A 15,333-nucleotide genomic window follows, 5' to 3' on the forward strand; every position below is an offset into this window, starting at 1 on the left:
TATTTGTGTTGACACTGACACAGAATGGAGATTCAGGGACACATTTGACAATTAAAACTATTTTATGACACAAATAAAACCATTTGACAGTGTATTATTCAGTAAAACGTCTTAAAAATCAAAGGGTGGGAAATAAAAAATAAATGTAACAATGTAAAAAAAACAAAGAATCAGTAAATGAACATTTAGCCACAGCTTTGGTTTTGTACAGCTGAGAAATGTTTGATAAATGAACTGAAGATGCTCTAGAACATTATGTTTTACTGATCGTCAGTCAGTATAATGCTGGATTAATGTAAAGCACACAGATGAACAGGATTGAGCAGTTATGACACATAAAAACCCTTCACAGTTCTGCTCTTGTCACAACCGTACATGTGAGGATCATCTACTGAACGGCAAAGAAAAATACAAAAACATCTTCATACACAAAACTGCATATTATTATTATTCTTACAAAAGACTTGAATAACAAATATCAGTAATAAGCACAACAGTCAGAATCAGACGATAGATGACCTCTCTTAATTCATTGCTTTAGTTCAGAATAAGAGGCTCGTCTTTAGCAGACGTCACATTTGAAGCCCTTTTGGCTTTGAAGTGATTCTGAAACATTCTTTAACGCTGCTTCATGATGTTTAATGACCTCTGAATGGAATCAATCAGACAGAAAAACACATGGAAAGCGTAATCAAATCTGCTGGCTTACAAAAAGGTTTTATTTTTAAATATTATTTCTACAAAAAAGGATTAGACTGCCATTAAAACAAGGCAATTCGTGTCAGGAAACACCAACAGATGAACACTATGGAAGCAATGGATTAGAGAAATAAAAAGGTTATTGCAACTTTCTATCTTACAATTTTGGACTTTTCATTTCAGAATTGCAAATTAAATCTGCAGTGTGACACGTAAACTCAGAATTGCAAGATGTTTTCTTCTTAGAATTAGGAGTTAACATTTCTATCTTTACTGAACCATTATAAAAATCTGTTTCTACTCCGTACGGTTTAAAAGCACATGTGTGTGAATCACAAGAACACTCTTCTTGTGCTACCTAATGCTAAACACCAGCACATGCAGCATATGTGCACCTACACGTGAGAAACAAGCTCCTGGAAGTAAAGCAATGCTTTCTGAGCTAGTGGTATTTAAAATCTAAAACAAGAGAAAGAAAACTCTATTTTTCTTAATGAAACTGGAGGCACAGTGTAAGTGAAAGGAGACACTACAGTCAGAACCTGGTCAGTTTAAAGCTGGATCTGGTTTCTATCCACATTATTCTTCATGTAAGAAATGTGTGCAGACATTTGAACAATTTAAGGATCTTGCTTCCAGCTATAATAACGCTGGATAACATCTATTTTTTCTGTTTTCAGATTAGTGGAAAGAAAACATCTAAAATACAAATGTAAGTGTTCATCACACTATTTTTCTCTAGATTTCAGTTAAAGTATATATCTTAAAATGTTTTTCCTCCACTTCAGCAGCACTTACAAACACCCAAACTTTTATTTTACAAAAGTTATTTATTTATTATTATATTGTTATTTATTTTATGAATAGAGAGTTTTATTCCTCTCTATATTCTGAAGACTTTTACTGAAGGGTTTGTTCATCTATCATTCACCTGGTTTTATAATAAGTTTTATACCTCAAAAACAGCTTAAAAACATACATATATGCAGACATTATATATATATATATATATATATATATATATATATATATATATATATATATATATATATATATATATATATACACATACGTATTAGATAATGAACTTTAATTAAATAATGCAAATTTAAACTTAACATTACATAAAACGTCAATCAAATCAATCGTCTTATTGTATTTTTAAACTTTGACCCTGTTCTTCTGTAGTGTCTTGCCTCATTGGTCCTAAAACAGACCATTTTCTTTACAGAAAATTGTAATTCTTATTCTGTTTTCTTTTGATCTCATGGTCAAATATGAGCTGGACATTGTGCTTCTCTGAAAAACCAGATTCATTCTAACGTCTCTGTTTTGAGCACAAGATCCAACATAAATAAAACACAAAGTCATGCTGGAGAATAGAGGTCAGATGATCCTACTTCTGACAGCCTGCAATGATCCAGTTTTCATAATTACTGTGCCACATACTGGATCTGTCATCTCTTTCTGTGATGCCCAAAAATACGATCTACCATCGGTCTTCAGCTGGATCTGACAAAACCTGCTCTTGTGTCTCATAAACGAGGCCTAATACTAATGTTTCTGTTTGACAGTCCCAATTCATTCACCCAAAACTTGGAAACATAAGGGTTAAGATGAAGAGATGATTTATTCAGCTTCAGATTATGACTTCTTTTGTGCTCCAGGGTCACATAGCGTCTGAATATCGTTTTGACCTTAAGATAAAGTCAGAAGTTGCATCGCGTCTTCGTGTCACTTCATGTTCTCTTCGTCTCGCAGCGTCCTGTCCTTCCCTCGGTCCTCCTCTTGCATGTTCGTCTGCAGCCGGCTCCAGATGGACGAGTCTCCGGTCTGCAGCGCTTGCATGAACAGGTCGGTGTGTTCTCGCAGGAGATCCAGCTCCGTCTGCGTCCGCCGGTTCTGCCGGATCAGCTCTTTCGTGCGCAGCGTGATGTCCAGCAGGCCTGACTTGCTGAGGATGTTGTAAGTGTTGCAGAAGCGCTTTATCTTGTGTGCATTAAATGTCCCGTCTGTGGATTCGGGTCGGTGTTTGGCTGCATGTGACTCGACGGACGCTGAAAGAGCGCTGGGTAACTGCACACTAGCAGACGAGTCTTTCTGATCGCGTGAGGAAGACGAGCTCTTGACTGAGGAAGAGGAGCTGGAACTGGAAGCAGAGCTGCTGCTGCTCTCACGCGCCCCGTCTCCGGGATGAGGAGCGATTTTAGGGTAGGATTTGAGGATAGGGAGGTACTTTCTGTGGCGACGGCGTTTAGACAGGGGTCCCTTAGGCACCGGGGCGGATCTCTGCGGGACCACGGGTTGAAGGAAGACCACCTGAGGACGAGGAACCACTTCCACCGACGGACTGAAGGCCCAGGGCTTCAAAGACGAAGCGTTTTCACCAGACTGCAGATAAAGCATTAAAAGTTTGATAATATTTCTATTCATAAATCATGATTTCTAAAAAATAAATGAAACTGGAACTAATCGTGAGGACCCAAGCAAACGCAGCTCTGACGTTCACCTGCTGTAGAAGCACGTGGTTCATGAGGATGACTGGCGAGAGGCTCAGAGCTCTGTCCACTGCTGCGGTCAGCTGTGATGATCGTGAGGACGACCGTGACACACCGTCTGTGTCCGTCTGATCCACCGAGCCACCGTCTGCAGAAACACACACGTGAACATCATCTCAAACACTTCAGGACCTACAGAACGGAGTCCAGAGCTCTCCGTACACACCTGAGAAGCCCGAGTCCCTCTCAGACTCCGGCTTGGACTTCTCCATCCTTTGGTTTTTAAACCTGGCCATGTCTCTCATGTGAGCTTCATCCTTCAGCCCCGTGCTCATCCTGTTCCTCCGTACGAGCCTAGAACAAAAAAAAAAAAAAAAGATGACATGAATAGATATGAAAAAGCAAGAACTATGAGATTTTTTAAAGATCACAAATACTTTTTTTATATCATATTTTGATTCGAAAACCCCATAACTTTTTCCTGAGATGTTGACTTACGACAAACAATCTAAAAATGAATCACACTCAAGTGATAATTACAAATATGATCATATTTCCCTAAGGACGGTCGATTTATCAAAGAGGGAGTGGTCATGATGAAACTTCTGAATATTTGGTATCTTTGGAAACCCAGAATGTGCTCTTTACAGAATATCCAGACATACAGCTACAGAGATATTCACTCAAGTATAATGTCCACTACAAAGACAAAATCTGCTCAGCTGCGTCTCTGGAGGATTGTTATTGTGGGCCGGCGTCATGACGTCACCAACCACGGCGTGACCAGCTGACCTACTTGATCTCCAGCAGCTCCAATCAATCGTTACCTGTCAAACATCAGATAATTGATACTTGTCGTAGTAGTACATTACATTAAAAGAGAAGTTTCGTGTCTAAACGTCAAGCTTTCACTCTAACCACATCGCGATACACGCCAAAGCAAAGCAGCTAGCGCCATTAAACACAGGCCTGCCGTTTAAAATCCCCTCAGAAGCACGAAAACGTTAATTCGAGCAACATTCGTTCATTCATAGAACGCAAACGAACGGAGACGACTTACTTGAGTGTGTCGCGATGACCGTGACTTCATCCGGTAACCGGGGATCCCCAGAGACGATAAAAACAGGCTCTCTGTGCAGTCCTCCTCGATATAAAGCGTTAGAACAGCGTTCTGAGAGCGTTCCGCAGCGGAGCGTCAGTCACGCACAACACGATACACGGTGCCGGACACGAGACCTGCGCGCGATCCCACAAGCCCCGCCCTCACGGGGACGTTTGACATTAATGAGGCGTTAATACACTAATATTCATCTTATGGCTAAATATAAAGCGTCCGTTAAACTCGCGAAATCGAATTCGGTTAATTATTTTGCTATATTTACGTTGGATTCTTTGACGTGACGCCATCGTTACGTTAATGACTTGCGATCTTATCCAATCGGAGCCTACGCAACCGCTCTGACTGGCCAACTCTAGCGCAGGAGGCGGGGCTTGCCGGAATTCTGCTTCTGTTTTTGTTCAATGGGCTTTCCTTTTATGTAGAATGTGGGCGTTGCGATTTTCTCCACGCTCGTTTCGGATTGGTCACTGACACAAGCATTAAATCTATTTTGTTGTCATGGAGAGAAAAGCTACTGGATGAAGTGCTTCATGGATTATTGAATATATCTGGATGCAGACTTGTGTGGTAAAAGTTCTCCAGCGTTTTAATTGAATCATGTTGAAAAATAGACCAAATGCAGTGTAATGTTCAATAAAGGCAGAAAATCACAAACTGCTCGTCTGAATTTATCTATTATATATTTAGACAATGAAAAACAATGTTTTTTTTTTTTTTTTAAAGAAAGGTAGGCTTAATTTGCAGATTTTCTTATCGTTCACTCTGACTTTTTTTTATCAGGATTGTGAAATATAGACGATAAGAGATATACATTTTATAACTGTGAGATAAAAAGTAGCTTTTTTCTTAATTAATTAATTTCTTTATTTAGTGGTGGAAACGAGCTTCCATAAATAGCCCACAAGGTGGGAGTATTGTATTGTATTATAGCAAGAGATCCATGATGACGATATTCTGCTGTCTTCAGTGATGTATTCTTTTAGGCAGCGGGTATTTGCACTAGGTGTAAATTGCATATTTTCTTAGCGATAGATGATATTAACACTAATGGCAAAGAACTATATATTATATTTACACTGTTAAAATAGCAAGATTTTCTGCTATTTATACTACTTATTTCAAATAGTGGCAATTATCTGCATCTCAGTATTGTAGTACATTATAAAACAGTACGCAATAATAGCGTAGTGAGTGTAAATGATCATTTTAATTAATAAAAATTAATGGATGCCACCTTACTGGGACAAAAAAAAGCCCTCCCTACACCTACCCTAACCAATATTTATTTTCAACAGTCATAAATTAATTGCAGATATCTACGAATGTATTTTGGATATCTTTAAATATTTTGAATTAAAGATATCTTAAATTGTATTTAAAACTCACTCACTCCATTCTAACAAAATAAAACAAATAGTATCATTTCTTTAAATACTGTGAGTTTATTGTTTTATAAAATACATTAAGACACATAATGGGGATATGAACATACATGGTATTGTTTTTATATTCTTATTGTAAATGTCCCAGACTGTTGAGTTAATTGTATAGCAGCACTGAGGTATTTCACATTTGCTCGCTGATAAAGCCTGTTTCCTTCAGTTTAGCAGCGTTATTGACTGGTTTCTCAAAGACAATCTGTGATCCAGTACTGTCAGTATAAACACAGATGTGTTGATCGCTAGAAGCCGGGTTTTGTGCTGATCCTGATCCAAAGTCCAGAAGTGCTTATGTGATGCATGGTCTGTGTCTATTTGCCATAGTGATCATCATATCTATAAATAATATGAATAAATGTATGAATGAATAAATTCAATATTAATATAAAATATATAAATAATAATAGACAAATATAATAATAATAATAATGAGTATTGTGTATAGAAATAAATATAAAAATAGTAAATGACTAAAATGATTAATAATAAATAAAATATAATATGTTTTTTAGATAAATGGATATAAAAATATATCACTAAAGACGCTTTTGCTTCCTGCAGTGATGAATATAAATACAATATAAATATGCACAATAAAAAAAATAATTCAAATTTAATTAGCTAATTTAGTCAGTAATAGTAATTAAAATAAAATAATATATATTTTTTATAATTGGATAATATATATATATAGAGAGTATAAATATATATAATAAATATAATATAAATATATATATTATATTATATATATAAATATAAATATAAATATAAATATAAATATAAATATAAATATAAATAATAATAATAATAATAATAATAATTATTATAATAATAATGGTAATATTAATAACAAAAACAACAACAACAATAATAATAATAATAATAATAATACATTAAAAAAATACAGTTTTATTTTTGGTCATTTAGTATAAAAAGCACTAAAATGACTAATAATAAATATAATTATAACAACAAAAACAACAACAATAATAATAATAATAAACGTTTATATATAAATGGGTGTATATATATAAGTTGATTAAAATGACTAAGTAAATGCCTTTATTAAATGCCTTTAATGTACAGACGCTATAGATGCTGTGATGGTCAAGAGCTTAGAAGATGATTATTTCAAATCTATTTTAGTCTTGTAGAAATTGAATTAGGAGACTCATTTCTTAGGACTAGCAGTGTATGCGTGGGCCCTTATGAGCACTAATGAGTGAGTGTGAAGCAGTGCTGTGAGTGTGTGGCTGACCCCGGCTGTGTCTCAATCCTCATCCGTCCTTCCTCTCCGTCTCCTCCTGCGTTTGCCCTTCCGCCTCCTCCTGCTGAGGAAGAGCATTCTGAGCCTTTACTTCGGTCATCTACACACACCTATCAGTCTATCAGTCTATCAGTACTCACTGCTGATTTCTCAGGTGGTGTCGTCTGGGCCTGGATGACAGAAAGCGAGTCAGATTAATAAACAGAAAGCTGGACGAGAGAGAGAGCAGTGGAGAGACTGATGTACCTGCACTCACAGCTCTGGTGCTCCAGGAAGGAAAGCAGCACATATTCTCTGCTCCTCTCCGCCGGGGTTATTCTCAACAGCTGATGAAGAACACAGAGCATTCCACATCAAAACATGAAGGAATAGCTCATCCAAATAAATAGATAATAGTGCATTATGGAGACACTGGAGTAATGATGCTGAAAGAAGCTTATACAAAGAAAACAGGGTCGGGGCGAGAATAGACCCTTGGGGAACACCATAAGTCAGAGGAGCAACTGAATAAACCGTATTTCCGATGCCTACTGAGAAGATCACAAATTAAGGATTTAAACCAGTTCAGGGTTTGGCCTTGAATACTAACACATTGTTCAATATGTAAAAAATAAGAATGGTATGGTCAACTGTATCAAATGCAGCACTCAGGTCCGATAAAACTGGAATAACTGAATCCCCTAAATCAACCGACAACAGAATGTCATTTAATACTCTAGGTAAGGCGAGACTCAGTGCTATGATTTTCTGTTGTAGTGATAAACACAACAAATGCTAAATAAAAAATATATTAATAATAATAATAATAGTGAATTTATTACTCTTATTTCAGGTTTAGTTTGTTTATTTAGTGCATGAAGTTAAATAAAATTGCAGAAGGTTGCTGAAAAAAAGAGTTTATTTTATTTTAGTCAAAGGTTTTTTTTTTTTAAATTAATTTCATGTAACAATTTTTTTATGGTTTTGGTTTTAGCTTTAGTTTTCGTTAATAACCCTGATTCCAGTGTGTTCAGAAGTCAGCCGGATGTTTTTGTTGATGTTTCGTCACTATGAACTGCAGTGAAATGAAAACAGCTGTATGTAGAAGATTCTTATCTTCAAGCAGCGTATGTGACTGAGGTGACAGTGTCTGTGCCTGGATGCTGATGTTGTGTGTGCTGGCAGGGAAACAGGCCAGTTTGTCATCGTTGCAGCATCCGGAGCAGCGCAGAAGCGGCACACAGCTGGGATTATAGATGTGTTCGACTCCTCCGGGATACTCCTGCTCCACCTCCACCATCTGCTCCAGAGAACGACACTGACTGCGGCCCCACGCCTCAGGGAACAGCATCACTGAACACACACACACACACACACATACACACACGTCTGGGTTGCTATCCTTGTGGGGACTCTCCATAGTCGTAATTCTTTTCTGCTGTACAGACCGCATATTATATAGCCCTACACCTAAACCTACCCCCCACAGGAAACCTTCTGCATTTTTAGATTTTCAAAATCTCCATTCTGTGTGATCCATGAGCTTGTTTACCCGTAGGGACCTCAGTTTACTCCCTAAGAGTCTGTGTGTATTCAAGGCCCCACCAGAATAGAAAAACATGAACACACACTCACAAAAATGTAAATAAAGAAACATGTATACACTGTAATTATAAAACAAAGCAACATATTTATACTATCAGTGAAAAACGCTCCGAGGTTCTGATCTGAATCAAATGATTCATGATTCGCGATCCGGTTGGAGCGCTTCGAAACAGTGAATCATTTTGTGACACATGGTTTAACAGATTCGGAGTTTTGAAAAAGATGTACTTTTATAGCGTAGGCTATTTCTTTAACTTCTCATGATATCAATGGTATGACCCGTTTCAGATTTGTTTCATTATAAATTCATCCTTGTAATGTTCGGCCTTCTGTTATTCAAGAAGTCACGCGTGAACATTTGTGTTGCTAGCTTCTGTGAGCTGCAAGCTATATTTTATTTTATAGACATCCACAACATGTTATATCCAACAACTTTCTGTCCCTTGTTCGTCTAAACATAAGCATCACACAGAAGGAAAAGGCTATACTGCCACCTTGTGGTTACTCAATAGAATGCCTATCATTACAATCCTGTGTGTTCATTTATTTAGTTATTGTTAACCTGGGAACACATCCCTTACAAAAAATCTACTAAAAAATAACATAGTAACCACAAATCAACCATGGTTTTGCAACACTAACCATAGGTTAACCATAGTAGAAAAACTATAAAGATTCGTTGCACCCTGTCTGAAGCTCCGATCTGAATCAAAAGATCCACAAACCAGCTGCGAAGCAATCTACTGTAGACAATGATTCTTTAACCATTATTTCAGATCCGGACTTCAGAGTGCGAATCAGGAATCATTCACTTCTCGAAATGATTCACGAACACACTCCAAAGTTCCGATCTGAATCAAATGATTCGCAAAAGCCGTTCGGATTGGAGGGCTTCGATACAATGAATCATTTGGTGACGCAATGGTTTAACTAATGGCAGCGGTGGATTCTATTTACACTAAGTGCAGACAGCAGTTTTTTGCAAATTACTGGTTACATATTGCAATGGTTACATATAGGCCTATTTAATTGTTTGATCAAAATGACTGCTATAGAGACAATTAGTCGCTGGATGTTGGTAGGAACCCGTCATTCCTTACAAACATTTACCTATTGTAGTAAAAGTGTAGTAACCATGATTGATTACCATTAGCATAACCAGTTTTACTACAAATACCATGGTTAAACTATGGTCAACCACGGTCAATAAGGTTCGTAAGGGTTAGCGTTCCTAGTGAGTTGTAAGCGTTTACTATAGATGTTAATAAATTAATAAATAATTAGCCTAATAAAGAAGCATGGATAAATGAGAAAGATTAGAGCGGAATGTAACTGAAATACAAATAAAAATAAAAATTCTAAAAGCGCATAGTACAATAAATAAAATCCAAATTTTAAAAAGAATGAAACTGTTATGTCTTGTCTTGTCAGGTTCCTGTTTCCTTTTACTCTGTCTCCCTCTTCTGGTCTTTTGGGTTACTGTCACTTTCCCTTTCTCGTTTTCCCAGCTGTTAATCATCTTCTCTGCCCACCTGTTTGCACTCTTTCCACCTGTTCCCTCTTTCCCTCGGATTATTCCTCTATTTCTTCCTCTGCTTTTGTTGCCTCCTTTTCAGATTCTCTTTGAGCTTAAAAAAACAAACAAACAAACAAACAAAACCTCTCCCTTTTTTTAGTAAAACACAAGGGGTCAATAACAACACACCCTTTGACTTTTGGCCATATCCACCACTAATAAGAAGTATAGCATTTAACAAGGAGAATAATCTTACCTTTGGAGTGGGAATTGCCCAGAATGGTTAAAACCTGTTTAAAAGAAAATGAAAATAAATACTACTACTAATAATAACAACAATAAACATTATTTGCATAGCGCATTTCTTACAAGTGCAACTCAAATCGCTTTATAATATAAAAAATGTAAAACTACTTGTTAACCAAACCAATATAAATCAATAAATAAAGCTGAAATACATCTTTGCATCAAATGAAACTGTTTGTACCCAAAAAATTATAAAGAAAATGCAGTTGAGCTCAGCTTTTTTTGTTTTTAAATAAGTCTTTCCTACTCACTAAGACTGTATTTATTTGATCCAAAATACAGTAAAAATAGTGAAATATTATTCTAATGTAAAACATCTGTTTTCTGTGTGAATCTGTGTTAAAGTGTAATGTATTTCTGTGATGCTCCGCTGTATTTTCAGCATCATTCCTCCAGTCTTCAGTGTCACATGATCAATATTTTTGTGGAAACTGTGAAACACTACCATGCAATAATTTGGGTTCAGTAAGAAATTAACGCTTTTATTAAACTGCAGTGCATTAAATTGATCAAAAGTTACATTTATAATGTAACAAAAGATTTCCATTTCAAATAAATGCTGTTTTTTTAACTTTCCGTTCATCAACGCATCACAGTTTCCACAAAATAATTGTGCAGCACAAGTGTTTTCAACTGTGTGTCTCACTGCTATCAGCCATTCAATGCTGTCTATTTTCACTCAGGTCTGTCTCCACTCCACAGACTCGAACCCGGAGCCTCTCGCAGCACGGCACGTTTGTTTATTTGGTGTGCGCAGACACACGGACTCGGGGACAGGCACGTCTCCGCACATCCACATGAGAGACGAGAATGAGATTCTCCCATTGTGTCTGTGCTCTGAACCGAGGCTGACTGAAGGGCCCTGGAAGCTCGTCAGTGGGCCAGTCCCATCGCCAGGGCCCTTTATACGCCTACACACAGGAGCTGTACATTAATTAGAGCGCACAGGGTCTCAGATCTCAGATGAGAGAGGGACTAACTTTAGCCGGGAGACGTGCAGCTCTGCCACTATTGCAATCAGGCTTTCATCACAGTCCAAACACGTTTGAAACACAAAAGGAGAAATACATATTGAATAATCTTCATGCAACTCTTTTCCATACAATAACCACAAGTGTCAAACAACACCATAAAGATCTTCATTGCACTTTAGTTCAAATTAGGGTCACTTTTGTTCTTAAAAAAAACTTAATCAAACCTGCAACGGTGCGTACATTTTCCAGATTTCATATCTTCGGGCAAAAATAACACAACCCTGCTTCTTGAGAAGTAATTTCTACAAAACCAGTCATAAGGGTAAATTTTTTACATTTAGATGTATGCATGATCTGAAGCTGAATGAATCATCTCTCCAGTGATGTGTGGTTTGTTCGGAGGACAATATTTGTCTGAGATACAACTATTAGAAAATCTGGAATCTGAGGGAGCAAAAAAATCTAAATATTGAGAAAATCATCTTTAAAGTTGTTCAGATGAAGTTCTTAGCAACGCATATTACTAATCAAACATTAAGTTTTGATATATTTACTGTAGGACATTTACTAAATATCTTGATGGAACATGATCTTAATATCCTAATGATTTTTGGCATAAAAGAGAAATGTATAATTGTGTCTCATACAATGTATTGTTGTCTATATACGACACAGATTCTTATAAAAGCAAAAATGCTACAAAACACATATGCATCATACATGTAAAGTGGAAGAGCAAAAAAGAACTTACTTTTGTAATCAGCAGCTCAAAATTATGACATTATTATGCAAATATGATGCTCAGATCATTTAAAGATTCATCCTTATATCTAGAGGACAGAACAGCACTGATTCTGTTTACAAACTGCCAAAGTATCCAAAGTATAGGAAAACATTGCGTTTACCAATTACATATCATATGCATTAAAGAAATTACTGTAACACTAATTAAATCAAGATACATTCACTTCAGAAGCATGACATTAAGTTTTGTTTTCTGAAAATGTTTAAATTTTGCTTTTTTTTTTTGTTTTGCTTAAAATATCTCCAAGACAATATCTTAAGGCATCTCTAAATTATTATCTTGTTTAAAGAACATTTAAATATTTGTACTGGATAACAAAGTAAAAATCATTTTCAGTGTTTGTCAACATTTATTTTCTTTATTTTGTTTATTTTTTCCCAGTATAAATAACATTCTTAAGTAAAATGATTTTACAAATTTAAAAAATAAACAAACAAATAAATAAATAAAATATCAAAATGTTGCTTCAACAAAAACATCTGCCAAAATGGGGTAAGAAAAATAATCTTATTTGAAAGGCTAAACAATATTTTGCTTATTTAAAGGAAAACTAATAAAATATTGACTCTTGAATCTTAAGTCATTTTACTTGTACAGAAAGTTCATCTTGATTCAAGAATTTTAATATATTTATTTTATACTAGAAAACTTTTTTTTTGCAGTGTAAATACCAGTTGCTTCAGTTATTTACAGTAACTTAGCACTGAAGAGAACACATATGGAGAAGTTACAATGGTAACACTTTAGAATAACGGTCTGTTAGTTAATGTTACTTAACTACTGACATGATCTAAGCGAGAACAATCCTTCTACAGCATTTATTAATCTTAGCTGATGTTAATTTCAACATTTACTAATGCATTATTCAAATCAAAAGTTGTGCTCGTCAACATTAGTTAATGCACTGTGCATCAGCATGAACTAACAATGAATACTGTACTTTTATTAACTAACATTAACAAAGATGAATAAATACAGAAATAAATGTATTGTTCATTGTTTGTGCAATGTTAATTAATGAATTAACTAATGGATCATTTTTTTAAAGTGTTACCTTTACAATGAATTGCATTAATTAGAATGAATTAGACTTTCTAATGCAGTGACTTGACAATGGTAAACTGATGAAGTTACCTGTACAAGAGGAGTGTAGAGCAGAATCACAGCCAGCTGCGACACACAGATGAATCTCGTCATGTTGAGAGTGAACCAGAGCCGCTCCACACATGCACTCTCTCCAGAGCCCACTGCATTTTAATTCATCATCCACTGAACAGCCATTCAGTTAGGTGGCGCTCGAATTATCCAAGTAGCTCCTTAAAATAATCTACAGGTGTCAAAAGAAATCTGAAGAAACTTTCCCTTTTGGCAATGGGCTCAGTGTTGTTTGTTCGCAGTGAATCAGCCCACCCTCTGAGCTCCTCCCCTTTACTGGCCCACCATGAGCAACGCTGCATAATTGGGTCAACAGTGCATGCACTGCTTTGGCTGTTTCACTATGATGACTGACAGGTGCTTTATGTTCCACTTGCCTCCTTTTAAACTCCAGAAACTAGAGCATTGCCATATTGTGGCATAAGTTTGGCAAGTTTCTCCAACAACAACAACAACAAAAAAAGCTACTGCAGCACTCACCATTAACCCCAATTCAGAATAAGATAACACACGCCAACACATCTAGCACATTTAACATACTGCACCATATAAACTTACAGTTGCACTAATGCAATACTTCATGCTTTTAACTAATGCACTTATAATCATGAGTTAATGTATAACTCATGAAGAACTAAACCATGTATTAATAATTACTGCATTAGCAATGAATGGACATTCTATATGAGTCATAGATTAATGTTATTGTATCATAATGTATTAATTCCCTAAAAACATATATTAACGAATGAAGTAAATTCACATGTTCATTACCACAATGGTGCGAAGCCATGCCCTTCAACTTCCAGTTGTCTGTTTTAATTAAGCATTAGCTAACGACTTGCAAAGGCATCATGTTAAGGCTTTATTTGTTGAGGCATATGACTAATTCAAAATCCATAACCACAGGGACATACTACTTAATTAGTTAAAGGAATACTCCTCCCTAAATTATTATTATTTTTTCAAATCACATACACAGAACTGTAAAGGCATTCACGGTAACCTATCGAAAAATCTGGTTTAATTTAAAAGACAAGTATTTGCCAGAAATATATTACTATTGTTCAGCAGAATGTACATAGCCCACTACTACTAAAAAGAATCAAACATTATTTTTTTTATGTTTAATCACACAACATTTCTTCCATGTTTTATTTTTAATTGAAAATCCCCTCTGTTGACCAAAAAATTAAGTTTGCTTAATTTTCAATAATTAAAAGAGAAATTAAATGAACGTTTTATGTCTTCATTTGATAACCAGAAAAATGTAAATACACAACAGAATTTCTATGGGGGGAAAAAAACATTCATAAGGCTATTTTAAGAAAGAAATGAATAAATTAAGTTGTTTTATGCATTTAAATAATTAGACATGCTAAAACACAGAATTAGGTAACAATAAAACACATGGTGAAGAAAAAATACAACATTTCATAGGGCCCTACAAAAATACAAAACTGACTAGAATACTTTTTGTAAGCGAATAAAACAAAAAATAACAACTTTATTCAACAAGTCGTCTCTGCACATCACTGTAGCTCCATGTTTGGAGAATATGAGCTGTACGCAAGCACCTTACACTCTTCTGTGTCAGCCCTGCCACAACCATATGTTTTCTACGTATTTAAAAAAACAGCACATCCTTGTGGTGATTAATTAAAGAAGACAATGGAAGTTGGAAGACAGTTCTTCAACATGTTATGGGAATTAACAAAAATTTACATCATTAGTTATTATATGTTATTGGGGAATTAATACACTGACACATTTATGACCCTGGGCCACGAAACCATTCTTAAGTTGATTGGGAATATTTTAAGCAATAGCCAAAAATTATTTTTAAATAATAATAAAAAATAAGAAAAAAAATAAAAAAATTTAAAGCCAAAAATAATTAGGATATTAGGTAAATATGTTCCATGAAGATATTTTTTAAATTTCCCACTGTAAATATATCAAAACTTAAT

At 35.5% G+C, this 15,333-nt stretch overlaps 2 protein-coding genes and 1 long non-coding RNA gene across 3 annotated transcripts; all 3 read right to left on the reverse strand.

Moving 5' to 3' along the window:
• Nucleotides 1-2,422: 2,422 nt before the first annotated feature.
• cipcb (CLOCK-interacting pacemaker b) lies at nucleotides 2,423-4,599 on the reverse strand. Its single transcript, XM_059512013.1, has 4 exons — nucleotides 4,258-4,599; nucleotides 3,424-3,551; nucleotides 3,209-3,345; nucleotides 2,423-3,090 (listed from the first exon to the last, which is right to left on the reverse strand). The coding sequence occupies exons 2-4, from the start codon at nucleotides 3,530-3,532 to the stop codon at nucleotides 2,434-2,436; spliced, it is 903 nt and encodes a 300-aa protein (XP_059367996.1). The 5' UTR covers nucleotides 3,533-3,551; nucleotides 4,258-4,599; the 3' UTR covers nucleotides 2,423-2,433.
• Nucleotides 4,600-5,738: 1,139 nt separating this feature from the next.
• Nucleotides 5,739-7,413, reverse strand: LOC132107172 (uncharacterized). Its single transcript, XR_009424240.1, has 4 exons — nucleotides 7,270-7,413; nucleotides 7,164-7,193; nucleotides 7,015-7,087; nucleotides 5,739-6,092 (listed from the first exon to the last, which is right to left on the reverse strand). It is a non-coding gene; the product is annotated as an uncharacterized LOC132107172 (long non-coding RNA).
• A 45-nt stretch (nucleotides 7,414-7,458) lies between these two features.
• Nucleotides 7,459-13,602, reverse strand: pgfa (placental growth factor a). Its single transcript, XM_059513413.1, has 3 exons — nucleotides 13,343-13,602; nucleotides 10,380-10,413; nucleotides 7,459-8,355 (listed from the first exon to the last, which is right to left on the reverse strand). The coding sequence occupies exons 1-3, from the start codon at nucleotides 13,403-13,405 to the stop codon at nucleotides 8,033-8,035; spliced, it is 420 nt and encodes a 139-aa protein (XP_059369396.1). The 5' UTR covers nucleotides 13,406-13,602; the 3' UTR covers nucleotides 7,459-8,032.
• Between the last annotated feature and the right edge of the window lie 1,731 nt (nucleotides 13,603-15,333).

This window comes from Carassius carassius, chromosome 27, assembly GCF_963082965.1.
Source record: "Carassius carassius chromosome 27, fCarCar2.1, whole genome shotgun sequence".
Taxonomy (NCBI): domain Eukaryota; kingdom Metazoa; phylum Chordata; class Actinopteri; order Cypriniformes; family Cyprinidae; genus Carassius; species Carassius carassius.